Raw genomic sequence first — 24,611 nt, forward strand, 5'->3', positions numbered from 1 at the left:
ACTAAATTATTTGAGAGTCAAACAGTGTAATTTTATGCTTCTAATATAATTTATAAACTTTAAATATATTGAGGAAAATAGAGTTGGAAGCCTGAAATGTTTTTTGGATATTAAATGTACTCAAACTATAAATTTTTTCATCGAAAAATAATATCCATGGTCCCTTCCTGTTAGCTGACCTTTTCCTGCTGGTTTTGAATTTGGAAAATAAACCAATCCGAAATCTGAATAATTTTTCTTCCTGATCTTTGTGCATTTTGGTCATTCTTGGATGTGCTACTAATATTATCACTTTTTCAGACAGATGCCTCTGCAGGTAGAAGGTGAGATCATAATGGATTGGAGTCCATGTAAGATATACGTTCATTTGAACCTGCTCTGACATTCAGTATGATCATAGCTGGTCTTTGGTTTCAACTTCACCTTACTGCACATGTTCTATATTCCTTCAGCAAGTGAAAGGCCAAACATCTCTCTTTCAGCCTTAAATATGCTCAGTATTGAACCATCCAGGACACCCTGAGGTAGATGATTCAACAGATTTACAATACTTTGAGTGAAGGAATGTTTCTTATTTCAGTTTGAACTGGCTATATGCTTATCCAGAGACTCTCCTCTTGTTAGTTTCCAGATCCTGAAATCCAGTTGCACAAATTATAGTATGATTAGTATGCAATTTACATATTGATCTCTGTTATGAGGTGGGCAATACTCCTCCTCTTTGAATCTGAAATTACTTTGAAGGTTAATGCTTTCAAGTGATTTGTTTTGTCTCTGCTCATTGCGTCTAACCGGTGATACAGCAGAGATTAGGGATTCTCCATGTGAAGAATGCCACCTAAATGGATAATTGGTAATTGAATAAGCAGTTGATATTGCAGGCATACAGCTTGAACAGCTCATGGTTGTCAGTGTAACTTTCAGTATTCTGACAGTTTGAGCCATCACCAATGCATAAACCATTGGCTAGCATCTTATTCCTGGTTAAGCATGCTGTGGGTAATTTAAAAGTATGTCACTGCATTGAATATACAATCTTGTATGTAATTTCCACTTAACATGCAGATCTTTCTATCCTGAGTAGTATCCATATTCCATGAATGCAATTTCAAATCTTCATTTGTAATGAGATAGCCATTGTCTGCTGCAGTTTACACTGTCTCCATGATGATTTTAGTTTTTTAAGTTACATGTGCCTAGGGAGAGCAGTGTGTTGTTCAAAATAATCTTCTTTCCAAACAATCTTTCTTGGAGGAATCCACTGCTCAGTTATGGACTGGCAGTGTTATGGACCAACCGTAAAAATTGATGATCTGAAAAATGTTGGAAAATAGGTTTGGGCAGTCAGTGATGGAGGGCTTTGAATTCATTCAGTGAGTGGTGTGAGGGTGAAACATTCATGAGACTAAAAGGAAAATATTGTAGATTCAGGAAATCTGAAACAAAAACAGATAATACTGGAGAAACTCAAAAGGGTTGGTAGCAATCTGTGCAGGTCATAAAGTTGGCATCTGAAGTCCAAAATGACTCTGGATCTGGACATTGAGTTCACCGATTTCAGAGTATAACTCTTCTGACTTCTATTTTAATTACAAATCCCTTCCCATCCATATCTTATTGGCTTTGCTGTCAGTAGAGCCCTAATTTTGTCCTTTTCACACACATAATTTCCACCTAATTTATATCTCAATACTTCCTTGTATAAAAACACCATTTTCCAGTCTCTTTCAGTTCTGTCGAGGAGTTGTATTGGACTCTAAACATTAATTTTATTTGTCTTCCTGCAGGCATTGCCAGACCTCTAGAGGTTCTCCAGCATTTTCTGTTTTATTTCCAACATGACTTTTTTTTCCCCAGAATTGAAGAGAGAGGTGACAAAGTGGAGATGAAGTTGGGGGAACAGCAAGTATAACAGAAGGGTAAAGTTGAAGTGTCATGGGGATCTGGACGACTGATGTCACTGATTTAAAAGACAAAAGGAGTGGTAATGGTTGTAGAGAAGAGAGAGAATTACAGAGTAGGTGTTAATCGTAGACATGAGTAATTAATGACAGAGTATAGATCGGATATAATGAAAGCAAAACAAAGAAAATCAGAGGCTGCCCTCGCCCTTTAACATTACTTTGCCTCTCCTTCTGGTCCATATGCTTAACCTCACATTTTCTTCCAGTGCAAAAGAATCATTTTTCCACTTTTCTTTTCAGTGTTGATTAATTGCCACATTGGAATGAAAACTTTCATACTTTCTGTCTCCAATCATGTGTGACTCGTGAGAAAAGTATCCACATTCAAGTCCGTGGAGCTAAGGTTATAAATTCTGCTAGTTTTCATGTTGTATTCCTGTTGAGGACAAAAATAGATATGTTATCAAATAAGTATTTATAATTTATTATTTTGTCTGTTTTTAGTGCTACTAGATATTTCAGCACGTTTTCATTTTTGCTTAAAGGCAATATTAGGTCCCTCATATCAAATGGAAACATATTTCAGCAATGTTAACTGGACTTGCTTTCAATGTTGAAAACCTAAAATAAAAACATATAATACTGGAAATGTCTTTGATCAGTAACAAGATTACTATTTTGGTTGTAATTTGGAGTTCAGATGCTAATCTGTGCATTTCCAGCAATTAGAAGCTGTTTTAGTTTTTACTTGGCATGCTATAGACCTAAGTCTTGAGCCTTACTGTGTAACTGATTAGCAGATAACCATACACAAAAATCTATTCAACCAATCTACACACTTCCATTTTATGAATCCTCCTTGAATGGTGGCACTGATTAATTAGCTTGCTGGCTACCACTGACAGTTACCAGTCCTAAAAGTACAATTGCTGAAGACGTTGGTTTACTTGTCCGCTTATAGCCAGCTTTGCTTCCAATTCGGTTTATTAAAGCTATTTTATGCCTTTGTTATGGACTACTAACCAAGGGAAAAAATGTGTCTAATTTTAACTTGACAGAGAATGGCTAATTGGTTAGCACTGCTGCCTCACAGTGCCAGGGACCCGGGTTCAATTCCAGCCTCTGGCGACTGTCTGTGTGGAGTGTGCATATTTTCCCCTTGTCTGCGTGGGTTTCCTCCAAGTGTTCTGGTTCCTCCCACAATCCAAAGATGTGCAGGTTAGGTACATTGCCTACACAGTTCAGGGATGTGTAGGTTAGATGCATTAGTCAGGGGTAAATGTAGGGGAATGGGTCTTCGGAGGGTCGGTGTGGACTTGTTGGGCAGAAGGACCTCCTTCCGCACTGTAGGGATTCTATGATTGTATGATTCTAACAGTATCAAGCCAGTCTAGTTGTGGAAATGGTAAACCCATATCTCTGAAATAGATGTTCACATGTGGCTGTTGATGTTCACTTGATTAGAGGTTGAAATGCTGAAAGATTAATGGCATTATAATTTTGATGCAAATGCTATCTGGCATTTGCCTGATGTTATAACTTGAGAACTATCAGATTGTAGAAAATAAATGCTAACTTTTTCAATACATAAGATTATGTTAAAAACCAACTTGGTCATGCTTAAAGTTTATTTACTGACTCCTTTACTTTAAAGTGCCTGATTAAGTAGTCTATCTTTGACTCATACTGTACAGTTATCACGTTGTGTTTAAATTGCTTGGCGGTATTCTAATCTTTTGTTTTCATTGATAAACATAACTGTTTAATTTAGAATATGTAGTGTAGCAAGATAGTGTTGAATTGTAAGCGGCAAATGTCCCAGTGCTGCTTACAGCATGCATTCCATTTTTACAGTAAGCTTTGTTTGTTTGCTCTGTATGAAATTGAATAATGACAATATTGTTTGAATGTTTTAATAATATGAACATAAGCTTCATCAAGCTCTCTTTGTGTCTTCGTTGTAAGTATCCTTTGGTATAAAGGATCTGCTGCAGTTTGAATGGTCTATTGATCAAAAAATATACTGTGGACTGTCTGCTCAATATATTTTGGAGGTATAAAACAAACCAAAATAGATGTTAAAATTATTCTTGTGGATGCAGGAGTGTTCTTCTGGATCCTGAAGAATAATTGGGAGTGATTATGGATCTGGGCTTGATGCTGCATCATTATGCCAGCTGGGTCAGTCTCTGGGCTACCTGATATTGTGCTGGCACAGAGAAGCGCAGTGCCTCTCTGGTGTGTGCACAGCCTAGCAGTGAGGTCCTGCTCACTGGGATGGGGTTTCCAATTGCAGATTAAGCTGACTTGTCTGTGGACTTTTCTGACAACCTTGGATGGCATTTTCCTCCTTTCCTAATTGACATCATATCAAAGTTGTATGACAAATGCATTAGTGTATTCAACTTGCTTTTCATGTGTTTGATTCCGCTGAGTTAGGTTGAAAGAATCTGAGTCTGGCTGTAACATACTCATTACCTATTTCACTTATGCTCATAGTTCAAATGTGCTTCCAACTTCTAAACCTATTTGTTTTCTGTCAGAAAAGCCACAGGGTTGTTTGTCTGCCAGGAATGGGAAATGCTACTCTGGTGTTGTAAACCTTTCTTAGGTGTAATTATTGGCCCAGAGCACTGAGAGTTTTGCTCTGCAATTAACTGGACTACTCTGCAATTAACTGGGCTATAGCTGAGTCAAGTGCTTCATTCTTCGGCTACAGGTCAAATTTTTACCCTAGATACCTAGTAGGAATTTGGCAAGCAAGTAATTAAAATGTCTTACTAATGTGCCCAACTTAATTTTCTGTGAGCCCTCAGGTGACTAATATTATTTGCTTTAACCAAGAGAATCTTTAAGCAGGAGACTCTTTTGAAAAGTGCCAACTAGTCCTTTAAAATATGCAATTGACATCACTGGGTTCTGAATGTAATTTAAACCTGAGATTTGTGAGGAAGCCATTAAGATCGCCTTGCTGGAATGATTCACAAGAACATGAGAAAGGAGTAGGAAAAGGTCATTTAGCCTCTTAAGTGTGCTCAATTATATGATAACAATATGGCTGATATGTTTGAGGCTTTATTCCACTTTACTATCTCTCCCTCTATCACCGTTCCAAACCACTTGTAGCAATCTCACGACCAGCAATTGATTAAATTCATTAATGACCCTGACTGCACTGCTCTCTAGCAGAAGAAAATTCCGCAGAGCAGCAACCTATTAAAGAAACAAGAGAATACAGCACAGGAACAGGCCCTTTGGCCTTTAATGCCTATGCCGACACATTTTGCCCTTCCATAATAAAACTACCTTCACTTTCAGGATCTATTGAGAGAAAAATATTCTCCTTGTCACATTTTAACTGACAATCTCATCATTCTAGAATATCCCACAAGTGAAAATATCCACTTGGCATCTAAAGAACGGGATCCCCTCAGTACCTTATAAATTGCAATAAGATCGCTTTCATTCTTTTAAATTCTAATTACAGTCTGCCTGACCTATTCAACCCTTTGTTCATGCGATAGCGACTTCATCTTGTAAATCTGAGGGCTAATATTTGAATATGTATATGATGGAAAGACTTTGAAGAGAGATGCTGTTTGTGTCACATCGAGAGTTGTAAATAGATCACAAGTCCTCTAGCAACCTCTCTCACGTTATGTAGAGCACAATCTCCATTGAGGCTACCACATAAATAACAAAAATCAGTCTGGTGAATCTTTTTGAACTAATGCAATAATTGCCTGGGATGTTCTGAGCCCACTTAGATTTGATGGTTTTTAATGATAATCCTCCCACCATCCCCCTCAATCCCAAACATTCCAAGCTCCAACTGAATTGTTGAAGACTATGTAATCCAGTTTCCTATTGTTGCTATCCTGAAGATCTAACTTCTACTGACCAATTCAAACTCAACACTGGAGATACTTTAATTTCCAGGCCTCATCTCTCGGTATATTAGCTTGACAATGTAGCAGGCTGTGCAGTTCGCCTTCTCTTTCCTTCACTCCACTTGCAAAGCTTCCACTTTCAATTCTTTGCATTGAACCTCTGCAGTTTCTCAGCCTCTCCCAGTCCCTCTTAAAATCTCAATAATTGGAATTACAGAATGACCTCGGTTATCCAAACATCAATTATCTGAATTTCAGATTATCCGAACAAGATCTCAAGATCCCGTAAATTGTTATGAACTCTGTATAACATCTATGAGATAGATGCTCACCCACAATCTCTCTCAAGACATCCACAAGGACAAAAACTCTTCCTTTTTTGAACACCCTGACACGCACGGGAAGTGAGAAGGAACAAACTGCAGTGTATTTAAGATTGCGCATTAACAACACCACCAAACAACACACAACAAAAACTGAGCTGCAACCTGAATTTCCAGTTCTTCGGGAATCTTAAGAATTGGGAATGATGTCCCGATCCGTAACACCACATGGACTTATGTTGGATCCACCCCCCCCCCGGCCAGGTTGCTTGTGCTGTCCACGCTCTTGCTTGCTCGCTCGCTCTCTCTCCTGGTCATTTTCACCAGGAGACTGGGGCCGGGGCTGAAATTCGCTCATTGCACCTGACAGCAGTTGCTTCACCCTCGCTAGCAGAACCCACTCACTTTGTCCTCTACGTCTGTGCACGCACACATGCGCACGCATAACTGCATCAATGAGTTAATTAACCTTTAGCTTGCTCTTGTCCCAATTCAAAATGTTGAGAGGGTGAAAGACATCAGACATGAGTCGTTGCTCAGGAGTTGGCATAGACACGGGATGCTCCTGTTCAGTATGGCTTCCTTTGTATACGATCAGATCGGTGATCAGTTATCTGAACAATCAGTTATCCGAACCAAATACTCCCCACCCATCTCATTTGGATAATTGAGGTTGGTCTGTATATCAGTTTGACACAATGAGGCTTCACTGCTGTTGAAAGGTATGGTCAATATTTGTGAATTGCTTCTGGGTAACAGTTAATCTCTGTTCAAGCATAAATAATGCTTTTATCACTTTGGCTGCACCCTCTGTTTTGGGAGGTGTGTAGCATTAGTTTTGAGACCTTCACGGCTGAAATTTGCTTGGACAGTGTCTCTGAAGGAAATGAATTCTAGTTTCCTATTGAGAGTATTCTACATTCTTGGGAGAACGAGTACTTAAGCATTCTCCGAAATCTTATAAAAGAACAGATTAATTTAACAATTAGCTACATATATTTGGCATATAAACTGAAGACTAGTTACGCTAACTAGTCCATCCGGTACATGCAATATTTTGAATATTTTGTGATGCTGTATCACATGTATAACAGTCTGCTTTTTTTTATGTTTTTTCAACAGGATCCTTCTTGATGGCTGAGTCTTCTCAACATATGCCAGGAGATAAAGCACGACTCTTGCTTCCATTAATGAAAGAAAATGACACTCACTGCATAGATTTCAGTTACTGGTTATACAGCAAAGATTACTTGAACCCAGGAACACTGAACATTTTTGTCCGAGTGAACATGGGAGCCTTAGCAAATCCTATTTGGAATGTGACGGGATCTCAGGGAGCCGAATGGCATCGGGCCGAGCTGGCAGTGAGCACCTTTTGGCCAAATGAGTATCAGGTAATGATGGTTGTCTTCACTGTAGAGTCAAGAATTTGAGCAGTTAGCAATGAAAGGATAAAAGGGCATCTACAGTATGAATAATGTTGAAATCACTAATGGAGAAGCTATTAACATGCAGTTTCTTGTGCATTTGTTTCGAAAATGTTCAATCAAAGCACAGTACAAATCAACAAATAATTGTCTAGTGAACCTAGTAGAAAGCACAGTGGAGGTCACTGTGATCGAACTGTACATTGCATTGTTAGATTGCTCCTTAGGTAGTGTGTCCAGTTTAATGACATAAACAAAAGGAAGACATTCCCGCTTTAGAGTTTGCAGACAAAGGAGCTGTCAGGATCTTCAGTCTTGGAGGACCCAATTAGGAGGAAAATTCCAGAGAATATTGAGTTTTTCAACCTCCTAGGAGGATGTGAAACATAGAAAATGAGAACAGAAATAGGCCGTTCAGCTTTTTGAGCCTGCTGCACTGTTCCATATGATCATGGCTGATCATCCAACTCCGTCTGTTCCTGCTTTCTCCCAAACCCTTTGGTCCCTTCTGCTCTAAGACTACATCTAATAACTTCTTGAAAGCATTCATTGTTTGGGCCTGAATCACATTGTGAGCATAGGCTCACCACTCTGGGTGAAGAAATTTCACCTCAGCTCAGTTCTAAGTGGCCTACTCCATATCTAAGGAGACTGTAATTCCTCATTCTGGACTCCCTGACCATTGGGAATATCCTTCCTGCATTTACGCTGTTCAGTCCATTTAGGATTTGATAGATCTGTATGGTTGCCCCCCCTCATTCTCCTAAACTCAAGTAAATGTCCTAACCAACCCAGTTTCTTGTCAGTCCAGCCATTGCAGGACTCAGTCTGGTAAATCTTTGTTACACCCCGTTCCATAGTTAGAACATCTATCCTCTGATCAGGAGATGAAAATATAGTACTCCAGATTTGGTCTCATCATAAAGGGGAAAAACCATTTGCTGCCTTTACCACCTGCTCTACCTGCATGTTTGCTTTCAGCGATTGGTATGCAAGGACTCCCCGGTGTTGTTGCACTTGCCCTTTCCCAATCTATTGCCATTCAGATAATACCTTGCCAACTTGTTTTTGTGACCAAAACGGAGAGCATCATGTTTATCCACATTATATTTCATCTGCCATGTATCTGCCCATTCACTCAACTTGTCCATAGCAGTAGTGACCTTATACTCATGCTATAAATGGGGGAAAAAAAAGCTAAACCTGGAAAAAGAAATTAATCTGAGTGGGATGTAAGCAACAAATTCTTCACACAGAGCAATCCGCACACAGAAGCATCTCCTGGCTGGAGTGAAAGTGCTGAAGTCTCATCCAGCTTTGATTGAATGTAATTCTCAGTTTTTACTAATAATGTCATGTGACAAGACTGGTAGAAGGCTTCTTTGGAGTTTAGGTTTTGGCGGTACTGTTTGCTTAATTTGCAGAATGCAGCAATATACAAATCAAAATAGTATATCGGGGGAATATGAAATTGTCCATTTTGGTAGGAAGAATTAAAAACATTAGCACATCCATCTAAATGATGAGAGAATGTAGAGCAACGACATGCGGAGGGATTTGGATGTCCTAATGCATGGATCACCGGAGGTTAGTATGCAGATAAAGCAATTAATTAGGGAAGCTAATGGGATATTATAATTTATTGTGAGTGGAACTGAATACAAAACTGGAGAGGGTAAGGCTTCAGTTATGCAGGGTACTGGTGAGTTCTGTGAAGAGTGTTGGTCACCTTTTTTAAGGAAAGATGTAAATTTATTGGAAGCAGTTCTGAGAAAGTGTAGCAAACTAATGCCAGGAATGAGCTGGTTGTGTTCATGAGAAAGGTTGGATAGGATAGTTGTTTACAAGATTGAAACATGGATGACTCTTGGGAACTTTCTGTCAGAGAATCCAGAGCTAACCCTTTAAAAAGGAGCAGTCACTGAACTAAAACAGATGAGGTAAAATTTATTCTGTCAGCAGATCATGAGACAGCGGTAGATAGATTCTTGTTGAACAAGAGTGTGAAATTTTAACCAGTGGAGGCAGGAATGTGATTTTGACACTCCAGTCAGATGACTCATGACCTTATTGAATGTTGTGCCCTGAAGAGGAGTGCTCCAGAATTAACCATGTCCCTGGCCAGGCTGTTGCAGTACAAATATGAAATTAGTATTTTCATGACAATGTGTAAAATTGCCTAGGTTTGTCTGTTCCACAAAAAGCAAGTCATACCTGGCTATTTACCGTCCTATAAGTCTACTCTAGATCCCGCAAACTGATGGAAGAGGTCATCAGCAGTGTTATCAGGCAACACTTTCACAGGAACAACCTGCTCTCTGATTCTTGGTTATACTTATGAAATGCCCACTCGGCTCTTAACTTCGTCGCAGCCGTGGTCCAAACATGGACAGGAGAGCTGTACTCCAAAGGGGAAATTCAGGAGTCTTACCTTGATGTCAAAGCAACTCTTGACTGAGTCTGGCATCACGAAGCCCTAGCAAAACTAGAGTGAACTGAGATTGACAGCTTTTTAAGTGGGACACAAAAAATAGTTGTTGTGAATCTGTCATCTTAGTCCATGGATATCACTGCAGGCTTTCCTCAGGTTAGTGTTCCAAGTCCAACCATCTTGAGCTTCTTAATTATTTACCATCGCTTCATCATAAAGCCGAAAGTTGGCAGGTTCACAATATTGTGATGATGGCACAATATTTAGCATTACTCGAATACTGTAGCAGTCCAAGACCATGTATGACAAAACTTGGACAACATCCAGGCTTGGACCAATAAGGGGCAAGTAATTTTAATGGCGCACACATGCTGGGAAATGCCCATCTCCAACAAGAGAAAATCTAACCATCATCTGTTTGACATTCAGTTGTGTCACTATTTCTGACTCCTCAATTATCAACATCTTTGGGGTTACCATAGAAATTGAACTAGACCATACTGTGGCTACAAGAACAGCTCAGCCTTTGAATTCTGCAGTGCGTACATTATCACGTGTCTTCCCAAGGCCTGCCTACCATCAAGGCATAAGTCAGGAGTGTGATGGAATATTCCCCATTTGCTGAGGGCACAGTTCCAACAACAATCAAGAAGTTTGACACCATCCAGAAACAAGGAGCCCACTTGATTGGCATGTTATCCATTTCTTTCAATATTCTTCCCTTTCAATTCACATACACAGCATCTATAAAATGCATTTCAGTAACTCATCAAGACCAGGTAGAGAGAATCTAGATAAATGTGAGGTGCTGCATTTTGGAAAGGCAAATCAGAGTGGGGCTTATACAGTTAATGGTAAGGTCCTGAGGACTTTTGCTGAACAAAGAGATCTTGCAGTGCAGGTGCATAGTTCGTTGAAAGTGGAGTCTCCGGTAGATCGGATAGTGAAGGAGGTGTTTGGTCTGCTTTCCTTTGTTGGGTAGAGCATAGAGTATAGGAGTTGGGAGGTCGTGTGGCTGTACGGGACATTGGTTAGGCCACTTTTGGAATATTATGTGCACTCTGGCCTCCCTCCTATCAGAAAGATGTTGTGGAACTTGAAAGGGTTCAGGGAAGATTTAATAAGGATGTTGCGAGGGTTGGACGGTTTGAGCAAAAGGGAGAGGCTGAATAGGCTGGGGCAGTTTTCCCTGGAGTGTTGGAGCCCGAGGAGTGACCTTATAGAAGTTTATAAAATAATGAGGGGCATAGATAGGATAAATAGACAAGGTCTTTTCCAGGATGGGTGTAGGTTTGAAGTGAGAAGGGAAAGATTTAAAAGGGATCTAAAGGGTAACCATTTTGTGCAAGCGTGGTGTGTGTATGTGGAATAAGCTGCCAGAGGAATTGGTGGAAGCTGGTACAGCTACAACATTTAAAAGGCTTCTGGATGGGTAAACGAATAGGAAAAGTTTATAGGGATATGGGCCAAGTGCTTGGAAATGGGATTAGATCAGTTTAGGATATCTGGTCGGCAGGGTGAGTTGGACCGAAGGGTCTACTTCCATGCTGTCATTCTCTATGACTCTATTACCTGGATGGTTAGATGCACCAGGTACATGGGCATATCACTAACTACAATTCCTTCTGCCTTATCGTTGTTCCTTCTCTGTCGTGAGGTTAAAATCCTGGAACATCCTTCTTAATAGCATTGTGTAGGTGTTCCAGAACTCCAAGGACTGCAACAGTTAAAGAAGGAAGCTATCTCATCATCTCCAGGGCAATTTAGTGTCGCAGTTAAATGCTGGCCCAACCAGTGACATCCACATCCCAGAAATTAATTTAAACATAACTGTTAATGGTACCTTCAAGGATAGTTACAGCTATATCTTGTGAATTATTTTGACAGACCATCCAGATTTTACTTGTAGCAGTGAGTCACAAACTCCTTCAACTTTGTGTTTCCCCAGAAGATGTTCTGTTTATCTTCTTCAGAAATCTGGTTGCTACTATTTATTTGATAGTTCCTCCAGCACAGCTATGCTCTATTGCAGCTTCTACCTGCAAGTAGTTGTCAAGCCAAAGTGATTAATCTCAGAATATCTTGACTATTGTTTACTGTCCAGCCACTCACTCACTACTTTTGACACTGTCACATTTGGTTGGCTAGGCTATGTTCCAGCATCTATTCACTGGCATAATCCCAGCTCTCTCTCTCTCACTCTGACCCAACAATGGCTGCTCCCTGTCTTCTGTCCGTGCCCCAGCTACACTGGGGAGCCTGCTCACCCAGAAGCTCCTCCGTATGGCCAAGCTTTCATACTGTGCAACAGCTCATACAGTTGCATCCTCACATTGCACACTGTGCAAGTGCAGTGCTGATTCATGCCCTTCCAAGCCTTTAACCAGGGCTCAGACTCAAACACAGACATTCCAATTTACAAATTAGATTCCCTCAATTGTATAAAATAACTGTATGTGAATGGTCCCCTCTCTGATATAAAGCTTAATTTTTATAATTGGAAGATTTGGATGACGCACTGTTTAGGATGTTCAGTAGTGGATGTCGATCTATCCATTTGATACCAATGAATTTTTCAAAGATGGTTGCTTTCGGCAGCTTGTCTTAAAGGTTAAATTTATGAATATTGAAAATGCCTTTTCTCAAGAAGAGGTAGATTCTACTATCTTATTAAAAATCAAAACCTGAAGGCAGAAGTGAAGTTGCGGACAGGAGTGATTTTTCTCCAGCACAAGTCATAAATGAAAAGGGATTTTCAGCAGCTGCCAAGATGGTGCTGGAGGGTAATCATGCCTCATTTCCATTGAGCTAGAGAATTAAAAGAATTCCCATCCTCTTGTCAATGAGATATGTGCACAATGTTAAGCATTTTTCTATTCAAGTTTCCTTGCCATCAATCTGTGTGCATACATTATACTCTTTTGACTGTCTTTACAAACTACTTTGAAGTTTGTGTTGTAATCAGAAGGCTGCAAGTACCCCCAGTCAGCTTCTAAAATGAAAATAAATTGTATCCAGTTATATACCTTCAAGATGTTTGGGTAAGGAATGAGTTCACCAAATATTAAGACATCCTAAACAAAATAAAAACAACAGCAGATGTTCGAAATCTGAAACAAAAGCAGCAGCGATTTTCTCAGCAATTTGTGTTTTCAACTGAGACATCCTCTTGGGTGCCAGCAAAACACCTCAAGAAATCAAAAAGTGAGTCTTAATAAATCAGCTTTTGAGTAGTTTGGAATCAAAGGAGCCAGCTACATCACCAACAACAGAAATTGTTGGGAAAACTCAACAGGACCGGCAGCGTCTGTCGAGAGTTAACGTTTAGGGTCCAGTGAAGCACCTTCAAAGCTTGTTATTTGTCTAACCAGCTAAACTAGTTCTCTTTCCTATTCTCCACTGATAATCTGATTTCTTTACCAGGAAATTGGAAGGAGAATGTAATAAGCGACATTGTCATTTATTTGCAATATGAGACCTTGTATTTCAAAGACCTTTATTTGTTTCGTTACCCAAATCTCATGAATAACTAAGATTAAAGATATTGGCACCTTGCCCCTTGTTGCTTTTATCCCCAGTAACTGAGGAATGGTACAATTTAATCTGCCCAGAGAAAACAATAATATAAATTTATTTGACTGTCTTCTGCTAGCCTTTATCATTGATGTCTGTCAAATTAGTAAGTTTGATCTCCTTCATAATCCTCAAAAGTAACTTTTATCTCTTGTACTTGCACTTTTTAGTAAGCATTTCATGTTTGAAGAACTCTTTTGAATTATGATTACTGTTGCTTTCATTTACTACATGTCTGGAGTGTTGAGACAGTAACTGAAATGAGTCTTTCTATTTGGGTGCATGGAGTTTCCTGCTTGTTACGTGTAGAGAGTTTCAACATTTCAGATTGCTGGGAAAAGATGGTCAATCAATAAAACTGCCTTGTACTAGCATCGATGTTGGTGAAATGCCATGAACATGCAAGACCTAAATTACTTCAGAGGGGTGGCACAGTGGCTCAGTCGTCAGCACTGCTGCCTCACAGGACCAGGGATCTGGATTTGATTCCAGACTTGCGTGACTGTCTGTGTGGAGTTTGCATGTTTTCCTGTGTCTGTGTGGGTTTCCTCCCACAATCCAAAGATGTGCAGGTTAGGTTGATTAGCCATGCTAAATTTGTCCATGGATGTGCAGGGTAGGTATGTTAGCCATTGTTAATGCAGAGTTATGGAATAGATTGGGGACTGGGTTTGGGTGGGATGCCCTCTGCAGACTCAATGGGCCAAATGGCGTCTTCCTGCGCTGTAGTGATTCTATGATTTTAAATGCAAGATAGACGCCCGATAGGAACATGCTAAACTTGTGTCTGATTTTAGTCATCGAAGACAATGGAACATAAAATTGGACATCACACGTGGATCAGACTAAAACCCGCTTTGTTCCTGCACAGTGTGTGTTAACAGAAAATGTTGTCTTCACTTTTTCATACTTGAACTTGGAGAATTTGAGCTATATCTTTTTTATCACTAGTTGCACATAATCTTGCTGCGATTCTCCCCAGCCACATCCCTGCCAATTCCCATCCATATTGAGATAAATTATAGTTCTAAACAAACTCTTCAAGTGGATTAAAGGGTAGAGAAGACATTAAGAATCCTACTGCCGTTCTTTATTTTCTCTTTTTTTAAAAGTTGTTCACAGTATGTAGGTACCACTGACTAGGCTAGCATTTATTGTCAATCACCAATTGCCTTTGAGATGGTGTTGTTGAGGTACCACCTTGAACTGCTGCAGTCAGTGAGGTGGAGGGGAACTGGCAGAGTATGGTCCATCATTGAATGCGCAGAGGAGGGAAAGCAGAGATGAGGTCTCAGAATAATATGATTGAGCAATGAAGAATGCACAGAGGACAATGGTCACAGTGATAGATGTTGTAATTTATGACTGGTTAGATAAAGTCAGAAAAGATATTTCTTTTAGTTTAGAAATAGTGACTGATTTGGTTCACTTCTGGTTGGAGAGTAGGAATTCTACCAGTCAGGTAACCAGATCTTCAAATCTTAATGACAGATATTGTTGCTGGAAAATGGACAATTAGAGTACAGCAGATAATTGTATGGTTCTATATTCAGAACTAAGATGTGATTTTGGTCTAATTGCTAGTTACAGTTGAAGGCAGACTTTCGACTAAAATGTACAGAACATGGTGCTCCAGTTGTTACCTTGTGAGCTGTTGATTGAAACTTACATATACCTAATTTAAATGCAGCACTGGGGGGAGCAAAACAATGCCTATATTAATTGGAGGTTTGTGTTGCCTTAAGGTAAATTGGAGGAGGTGGGTGGAGAATGGAGCAGTAATTGTGTTCCTTGCAGTAAATTTAACATTACAAATGATTGCATTTTGAGTTGGTGAAAGAAGCAAAACGTTTTCAATATTTTAAAGTTCAGTTTAATACTAGGAGTGCATTCTTCAATTGCCTATATGAAATAGGGTGAATAGTCTCAAGGTTTTGTTGGTGCTGTAAATGTATTGTAAGGCCTAACCTATCAGCTCCTGTGCGACATTTAAACTTCTGCTTTGGTTCTTTTGGAGAGAGGGAAAACTGCAGACCTTGTAAGTCATGATTATCTGCAAAAGCCATTTTCTTGTCTCATCTGAGTTTAAGTTGAAACAACCTCACGATTTTGGAGTAAAGCTAAGAAATGTGTGGATGAGGTTAATGAAAACATTATAAACTTGTGCACACAGAGTGGAAAGCAACTCTCCACTTTGAACTGTGGCTCAGAAACAAAGCTTGCATTCACCTTTCTTGCCAAGATAGATTATATAGCCACCTATCTGACTGAAGTGAAATACTGTCCCCAGCAGAACTAAAATTGACTTATTGCCAGCTTTCGATATTAGTGCACAAACTTAACTTGTTAAGAAGGCTCAACAAATAGGTCTTAAATGGGAATACTATTGGCTACCCCCTCAAAAAAAATTAAAATATGTTTAACACACACAATCTTCTATATTCATGTTTGTTCCTTTCTCTCTGCTTTCATATATTTTCTCCTCCCGATTCTTTGTCCAATTTATTGCTCTCTCCGGTTTTCTTCACTCTGTCTTGTTCCCATCACTCTTACCATTGTGCTATGAAAAATAATTGCCTCAGCTCATTGTTTTACGGTTGTCCTTTGATCTCCTTGTTTTTGCCCTTCTGTCTTGTTGATCCCAAACTCTATCCCCTTTTTACTACTTCCCCAACCTTGGCCCAGTTATTCCACTGTTTTATAACCTGCTTGTACTAAATCTAGACTTAATCTTGATTGCTCAAATGATTACAGTGGGAGATTGACTATTGATGATGCCTATTTGTTTTAATTTTTGTGCCAAACTTTATATACCCATAAGTAATAGATGTTTTGAATCAGTTATTCAGTTTATATCCTTTCTATAATAGTTAACTTTAAGCTCTCCAAACTGTTTAAGGTAGCACAGATTGGGGTTAACAGTTAAAATTTTGTTGGAGGAATTCCAAAATTTTTATTCATGGGATGCTCGCATACAGTCTTTTTTTTAACCCCCAACCTCCCTGCTCACTTCATGTTTCCAGCCAGGCCCTTTCTTAACCTCTCGTTAGTCTGCATGCTTGTGCATTGCTTTCACTAATTCATTCTGGCCTCTGGCATCTGTCTTCATTGTCTTTTCCATTTTGACTGCCTCACCAAGCAAGTCTTCACTCTTCCAACCTCTGTTTTCTTCCTCACTTTTTTTCCTGCCAGATCTTTGGATTTTCTGGCCTTAACTACACTATTCTCCTCTTTGCTTTCTCAGCATTGATTTGTTAGTTTTTAGTTTTTAATTGTTGTTGCTGAGAAAATAATTTTTCTGGACCTTGTGTAGATGCAGGTGATTGTGGGGATTGGTATTCAGAAGTGGCTCCATACTAGAGGTGTGGGGTTTGACAGTACCGCATGAGGAAGCCCCCAGTTTTGGGTTTGTTATTGAATAATTCGTCGGATGGTTGCATGCAGGAGCATTCCCAATTTCTTGATACTCAGACAAGCTTCAGTAAGTCATTTGAATGGAAGCCTCATGTGGAGTGTCACAAAAGAGTACAAATCATAGAATTAGACTTGTTGGTGTTGAGGAAGGCCATTTGGCCCATTGTGCCTGAACCAGCTCTCTGAACATTTGATTTCGTGCCAAAATAGACTGCATGTTATTTCTATTCAAATAGTCATCCAATGCCTTACCGAATACTTCATTTGAACTGACCACTGTATTTCCAGGCAATGCAAACCAAACCTGGACCACTCAATGTGTGACATCTAGAACTATGCACAAAACTCCAGCTGAGATCTAACCAGTGTCCTATAGAAGTTCATCGCAACTTCCCTGCTGTAGTGTTCTGTGCCCCTGAATTCTATACTGTTGGAGATACTTGTAATTTACTTCATACTTGCTGTGATGTATCTCTGGAGCAGGTGGGACTTGAAATTGGGCCTTCTGAACCCACAAGAGTGCTAGCCTAGAATATGTATCCTTTATTAACAATTGCCTCCTGTAATGAATTATGAGCATGTATACCCTGGTCTCTCTTCACCACCACACCATTTTAGATGGGTATCTTTTATGCTATTCCTTCATGTTCTGTGTAACAAAATGCATTATCTCTCACTACTTTGCAGTGAGCTTCATCTGCTGCTTCTCGGCCTACTTCACCACCTTATCTTTTTAAAGTTTATACGTTGTCCTCTAGTTTACATTTCTTCCATATTTTGTGCCATCCTCAAGGACTGAAGTTGTCATCCTCACCAGGATCTAGATAATTTTTATATGTACAGGATAAACAAGGACCCCTGGGAAGCTTCAGAACAAGCCTTCAGCTAGCCCCAGCAATTTCCCCATTGAGTTTATTAAAGCATTAGGTAAGTTCCCTTATGGTAGGCTGGTCCAGAAGATTAAGTCACATAGTGAGTTGATCTGTTGGATACAAAATTGGCTTGACTATAGAAGACAGGATAACTGTGGAGACGCATTTTTCTGACCTGAGGTCTATGACACGTCGTGTTCTGTAAGAATCCGCACTGAACATGATGATTTGGATGAAAATGTAAGTGGTCTGATTAGTAAGTTTGCAGATGACGTTGGCAAAGAATGCAGACCAGCTGTAAATTTGGCCAGAGAAGTGTTAGATGGACTTTAATCTGGACAGGTGAGTTGGTGTATTCTTGTAAGTTAAATACGGGAGGAAAGTATACAAGAAATAGCAGGGCCCTGAGGAGCATTGATATACAGAGGGATCCTGGCGTACAAGTCCGTAACTCCCTGTGTGTAGCAATATAAATGGCCTTCATTGGTTGTGACCTTGAGTATGAATTTGGAAAGTCATGTTACAGCTGTGTAAAACTTTAGTTAGGCCACACATGGAGTTTTCTATGCGGTCCTGGTCGCAACACTATAGGAAGGATGTGGAGGCTTTGGAAACGGTGCAGAAGAGGTTTACTAGGATGCTACCTGCATTGGAGCATATTAGCTATAAGGAGAGGTTGGACAAAATGAATTGTTTTCACAAGAACATTGGAGGCTGATGGGTGATCTGATAGAAGCATATAAAATTGAGAGGCATGGATAGTGTGAATAGTCAGTTTTTTTTCTCAGGGTTGAAATGTCAAATACTAGGGGCATAGATTTAAGGTTAGAGGGAGAAAGTTTAAAGACGATATGTGATGAAGAATTTTTTTTGAACTGAGGGTGATAGGTGCCTGGAACACTCTGTCAGGGGAGGTGGTGGAAGAAGATACAATAACAATGTTTAAGAGGCATTTAGACAGATACATGAACAGACAGAAAAACAGACAGAAAATAGCGGGGTATGGTCCATGTGCAGGCAGATGGGGTTAGTTTAGACTGGTGTCATGGTTCGAGCTACAGTGGTAGGCTGAAGGGCCTGTTCCTGTTTTGTATTGTTCTATAGTCTGTTAACTCTCGCTTTTCTATCACCCAGCCAATTTGATGTAATTAATCATACAAGGAGCCAACCTTTGAGATAAATCAATAATATGTGTGAACAGTAGTTAAGCGCTACTTGATTGAATCTCCATGAATCGTTAAACCAGAGTTAACAGTGCAAGTCATGGAATCGAACCAAAGAAGAAAGTGGCCCTTGTGTCCCAATGCAATTTGACTTGCTCTCCACAGATTACCGCTCAAACTTGGGACTTTATATGGTTCAAGTTGACTAGGGCAGATCTAATGGTGAGGTATGTTTTAAATTAGGTTATTTTGCTTATGCATGGTATTTGATTTTACTTTGGTGTGCTAAAACAATTTGTATGCATTTGATTTAGCATGTGAGAGCAGGAATCCAAACAGCTTTTGCTGTTACCTCATTTTGAGGCTCAAGTTCTTAGACTGTTGGCAGAGCCCTAAATCCTACATCAGGTAATTTCCGCTTACTCAGCCCAAACCTTGAACTTTGCAGCATTAAGCTAAACCAGTAAATTTCTCATTGCCTTCAATTACTAAGCTTATGTGGGCTTCTTTGGAGTGTCTGGACCTTTCTTCCTTAAAAAAAAACTTGCAAGATTGCCAACACCAGAAATATCATAAACAACCTGATAATACCGTCTGAAGGGCTTTTACCATACTCTACATAGAAATGTAATTCATTGGTAAGCATTTAGCTCTTCCTCTCCGTTAAAACAAAAGACCTAACAAGCTATAAATTTGTCTTCATATATTGAAAACAAGTGTAGATTTGTGAAAGTAGTTGACAGCATGATCAATTGAGATTAATGCAGCAAACCTAATTTCCCCAGTGCTTTGTCTGAGAGCAGTATTCTGTAACCCTTTCCCTCATTGCAAATTTAATCTGGAATGGAGTTACTTCCCCTCAACAGTATTTCTGAATGGTTTGAGATGTGCCAGAAATTTAATAAAACTGGGAGTTCAATTGATAAATTAGAAACAAACCTATTGGAACGTTGCTGTGTATTTGATGAGCACTAACTGTGGCAGATTGTCTTTTGAAGTACTACGGAGGGGAAAGAAAGTGCTGTAAAAATCACCTCTAACAGTTGTCAAATTAAGCTTATATAAGGTCAAGAAATGTAAATCAGATATTTGCTTTTGATTTCTGAAATATTGAAGGGTAGTTGAAGTGGAAGTGTGTTCAGTTTAGTGCATTTTCTCCAGTAGCTCTGACTACAATATTCCTTTATTTCACTGTGATATTTGATGTTCAGTATGATGCTCCATAGAGCCTTACAATCTGTTATCCAGGTGCAGCTGGGTTAATGGCCTGGTTTGCCAATCCAGCTGAGGAAAAGTATTTGTTCGGGAATGTGTGTTTAATTTTTCAAAATACTGTGGTGAACATAATCTGGAATTAATATATAAATCAAAAGGCAAGTTCGAGTTCCTGTCTAACAGTATATAAAGAAAGGCTCATTAGGTGCTCCGGTTTCCACCACAATCCAAAGATGTGTAGGTTAGGTGAATTGGCCATGCTAAATTGCCCATAGTGTTCAGGGATGTGTAGGCGAGGTACATTACTCTACATTTACCCCTGACTAATTAGGGGTAATGGGTCTGGGTGGATTACTCTTTGGAGGGTCATTGTGGACTTGTTGGGCCGAATGGCCTGTTTCCTCACAGTAGGGCTTCTATGATTCTACTTGTGACCTTTATACTTTAGGATAATTGTTCATCTATTCACTCTTAATCATAACAAATAAACATTCCAGGCATGCTGTCCTCATTGCTAACGTGGATTAATTTTAAAAGATTTGTTTGCTTTAAAGCTTTCTGGAAATTGCTGGGAATCTTACAGTTGAGAAAGGAACAGAAATGTACAAAACATGGAAAACAGCTTCAAAATGGGAGGAAATGTAAAGGAATATGAATTGAAAGATCCAGCCAGTTAGGGTGGAGATTCACCGCTAAACTAGTCTAATCAATGCAGATATTTACTAACAGATCCTGCTGAACTACACTGTCAAAACAATTAAGCAGAAGTGACGAGATCTTATAGTTTTCAAGTTAGATCTCAGTTGCAATTATTTTTCATAGCACATGGATAAAAGTGAAAAAAGGCAAATCTAAACATTATTTCATAATAAAATAAAGAGGATAGAAAGGCAAAGCAGTAGAACAGTAAATGAAGAATTTTAAATTGATGTAACATTCTTTATCTATGATCAATGCTTGGAATGACCTCCCAGTTAATGTAAGAATAGCAAAATCTTGGAGATATTTGAAGAAATATTTAAATATACAAGGGTTAAGGGAAAACTACAGAAGACTTGTTATAAAGAAATTAATTAGAGATTAATATCATCTAAAGGTTGTTTGTGAAAAGAATATTACAATGTTTTCAAACTGTCTGAAATTGAATATTCAGAATTGTATTTTGTTCGGGGAATGTTAATTGTATGTTGATTGTGTTTAATTATAGGCAGATATTGGGTATTAACTGGTAATTCGGTTCTTCCCCTATTAACAAACACAGGCTGAAACATCTTGGGTTAAAATGTACGTGTTGTAATCTGTAATCGTGTGATTAATTCCTTATATAAAACTGTATGAAGATTGGCTGAAGTTATACGCTTCAACTGACTTTCTAGACGAGAACCAAAAATATTAAAATTGCGACATTGTTTGAAGATGACACCAAGAACCTTGAGAGGAAAAAATTGCACTGGATTCTTCCTGAAATTGTAGTTTGATTTCACTTGAAGTAATTCCTTCCTGAGGTTTGGTTGTTTTTCTTGGTAACTGGAGATAATAATTCTCAAGCTGTTGAGTAATTCTATACTTTGATATTAGCCGTCTTTGGTTGTGTGGTATATGTGAATGCAGAATTGGGGCTTCCTGTGTACTTTTGTTTAAAGTATGATCAGTTATCTATGAAGACTGGAGAAATGTCTGCTGTCTCCCTGCTTGGTCCAGTTAACTCTGCTGATATGAAACTGAACAATGATGGGAGGAAGATCTTGATTCAATTTTGGTGCTCGATTTGCCAGTTGTAATATCACACTTGAGTCATCTTCTGCAAACACTTTTTTTAAAGGATACTGTCTCTGGTCATTTGTTGGTATTTTCTGTAAAAATGAGAACTGTTGCATGAGTGGACCTCTTTGTACGTAGCTTGTTCTCAGTTGTTGGCCAGGCACCTGAAGAATGGTCATCTACAGGGCATTGGTATCTCAAGTGGAAAATAGAATGATTAGAGGATCCCTACAGCATGGAAACAGGTCATTCGTCCCATTGAGTCCACACTGATCCTCTGAAGAGCATCTGACCCAGACCCAGTCCCCCACCTCATTCCAGTAACCCTACAGTTCTCAAGGATAATCCATCTAGCCTGCACATCCCTGGATATTATGGGAAATTTAACATGGCCAATCCACCTAACCTGCACACCTTTGGGCTGTGGGAGGAAACCAGAGCAGACACTGGGCGAATGTGCAAACTCCAAACATTGACCTACAGCTGGAATTGAACCCAGGTCCCTGAGAGTCAGTAGTGCTAGCCACTGTGCTGCCCCTAGGCCCAAGGGCTAATGAAAAACATTTGCTGCCTTAGCACAAGCAGTCATTTTTTTCTGCATCCACTGGAGCCATTCTGTCTTCCATTTATGATGTTTACCCCATTTGTGATTAAATATTAAAAATCAATATCACTGTATGATCCTGTTGGGAGTGGAGTGTTAAGAGGTATGTGGGCAAAACTTTTTTTTGGTAGCATTTGCCAGTATCATGGCCAAGTGAGAAAGATGAAATGAAGTGTTTGTGGTGTTGTCCTTTCATGTTCATAATGGGGGTCTCTTATAAATTTTTTTTTTCTCTTTTTGAAAATAGGTGTATATTGTAAGCTTGGGTTTTTGGTTTTTGAATTGGTAACATGTGGATGTTCTGAATATCTGAAATTAATGTTCAGTGCTTAAGCATTTCTCCAGCTATGGTGATTCCTTTTAAAACAGACTTTGAGGCCTAGCTTTAGAATGAATGAGTTTTTGTGTACATTGGTAGAATTTCACAACTGAATAAAGATAAACAAGTTCCAGGTTAGAAGATCATGAGAAATTTGCTTTAGCTTCAGGGAAACATTCATAAGCATCTTTTGGAATATTGTGTTCAGTTCTGGTCACTCAGTTACGTTTTCAGCTGGAGAGAGTTCAGAAGAGATTTCCCAGGATGTTGCTGTGTGTGGAAGGTTTGAGTTATAAAGAAAGGCTGAGACTTTTTTTCACTGGAACTTAGGAGGTTGAGAGGCAAACTTGCAGAGGCTTATAAAATAATGAATGCAGATAGAGTTAATGGCAGTTTTGCCAAGGATAGGGATTGAAAAGGGGTCACTTTTTTTTTAGATGAGAGGAGAGGGATTTAAAAAAAGACGAGGGGCAAATATTTTACGCACGGTGGTTTGCATGTGAAATGAATTTCCTGAGGAAGTAGTGGATGTGGATCCAATTGCAATATTTAATAGACATTTGGTTAAGTACACGAATAGGAAAGGTTTGCAGGGATATGGGCCAAGGCTGGCAGGTGGGATTGGTTTAGTTTGGGATTATGTTCGGCATGGACTGGTTGGACCAAAGGGTCTGATTGCTTGCTGTATGATTCTATAAATAGCGAGATGGAGACTTGTTTCTTAAATTTACTTGAAGTTTGGGCAGTCCATGAAGCCCTTCTATGAAGATGGCTTTACTCATCAGGTTTCCTAGACTGGAAGGATATAGTTAAAATAGATTAGCTTCAAGTAAAGAGTTGCATTAATTCCAGACTAGAAATGTGATAGAACCGTGAAGAGGCTTCTTGAAGCCAAGTACATTTAGATTCAGGTGTGTGATGGCTCCAGGAAGAATCTGTTGGTGATCCCAGTCTATATGTGAAGTCATGAATGCTGTAAACCTTCTGAGATGTGAGTACTGTGGATTGTGTTTTTTTGGATGCTTTGCTGGATATGTTTCAGGTACTAGATGAGAACTAATGATTTTCTTTTCAATATATAAAGGAGTTTTTTCAGATTAAAGGGATTATACTTTTATGTTTACATTTAAAAATATTTTCATTTGTATTCTGAGTAGATAGTCAAGTTTATTCTATGTTAGCTTCATTTCTTGTGTTGGTAAATGTATGTTTTATTGTAAAAGCATAATCTGCAGCATTGTGTGCTTATGATTCAACAGGAGAACCACTTTATTACAAACAAAAGAAAAGCAAATAGGATCTGTCAAGCCAGGTTTCAGTCTGGGATCTGACTTGTCCAGTAATAAATAACATCAGCTGGAATCATAACAAGTTTAATTGAGCAAACTCTTTCAAATGGAAACCAAAACAGAGTTTAATACTGCTTTCAAAATTTGGAGATAGATCATGACACACATTCACACTTCGCAAAAGGAAAATAAATTGCAATTGCAAGTATTATTATAATGTTTTCAGGATTAGTTCATGTGAATTAGGGATTAAATCACTGTCCAGCTGAGGTTCTTTCAGTTGTCTGTTCTCTAATCACTTTCAAAGAAACACTGGTGCAGTTGAATTGCTGTTGAAGGTGTAGTATGTAAACTGGGATTTTGGTTCATTTTGCAGTCGAAACACAGTTTGTTTCCAGAAGCTGGACTTTTGTAAGATATTCAGAT

At 39.1% G+C, this 24,611-nt stretch overlaps 1 protein-coding gene across 10 annotated transcripts in view; it reads left to right on the plus strand.

The window, feature by feature from the left end:
- Nucleotides 1-24,611, plus strand: part of ptprk (protein tyrosine phosphatase receptor type K) — a 588,682-nt gene that overhangs the window by 142,706 nt on the left and 421,365 nt on the right. For all 10 annotated transcript variants that reach the window (XM_043683654.1, XM_043683667.1, XM_043683662.1 and 7 more), the window contains exon 3: nucleotides 7,240-7,511. In XM_043683654.1, the coding sequence (XP_043539589.1) occupies nucleotides 7,240-7,511 (272 nt within the window). The remainder of the gene's footprint in view (nucleotides 1-7,239; nucleotides 7,512-24,611) is intronic.

Source organism: Chiloscyllium plagiosum, chromosome 3, assembly GCF_004010195.1.
Source record: "Chiloscyllium plagiosum isolate BGI_BamShark_2017 chromosome 3, ASM401019v2, whole genome shotgun sequence".
In the NCBI taxonomy this organism is placed as follows: Eukaryota; Metazoa; Chordata; class Chondrichthyes; order Orectolobiformes; family Hemiscylliidae; genus Chiloscyllium; species Chiloscyllium plagiosum.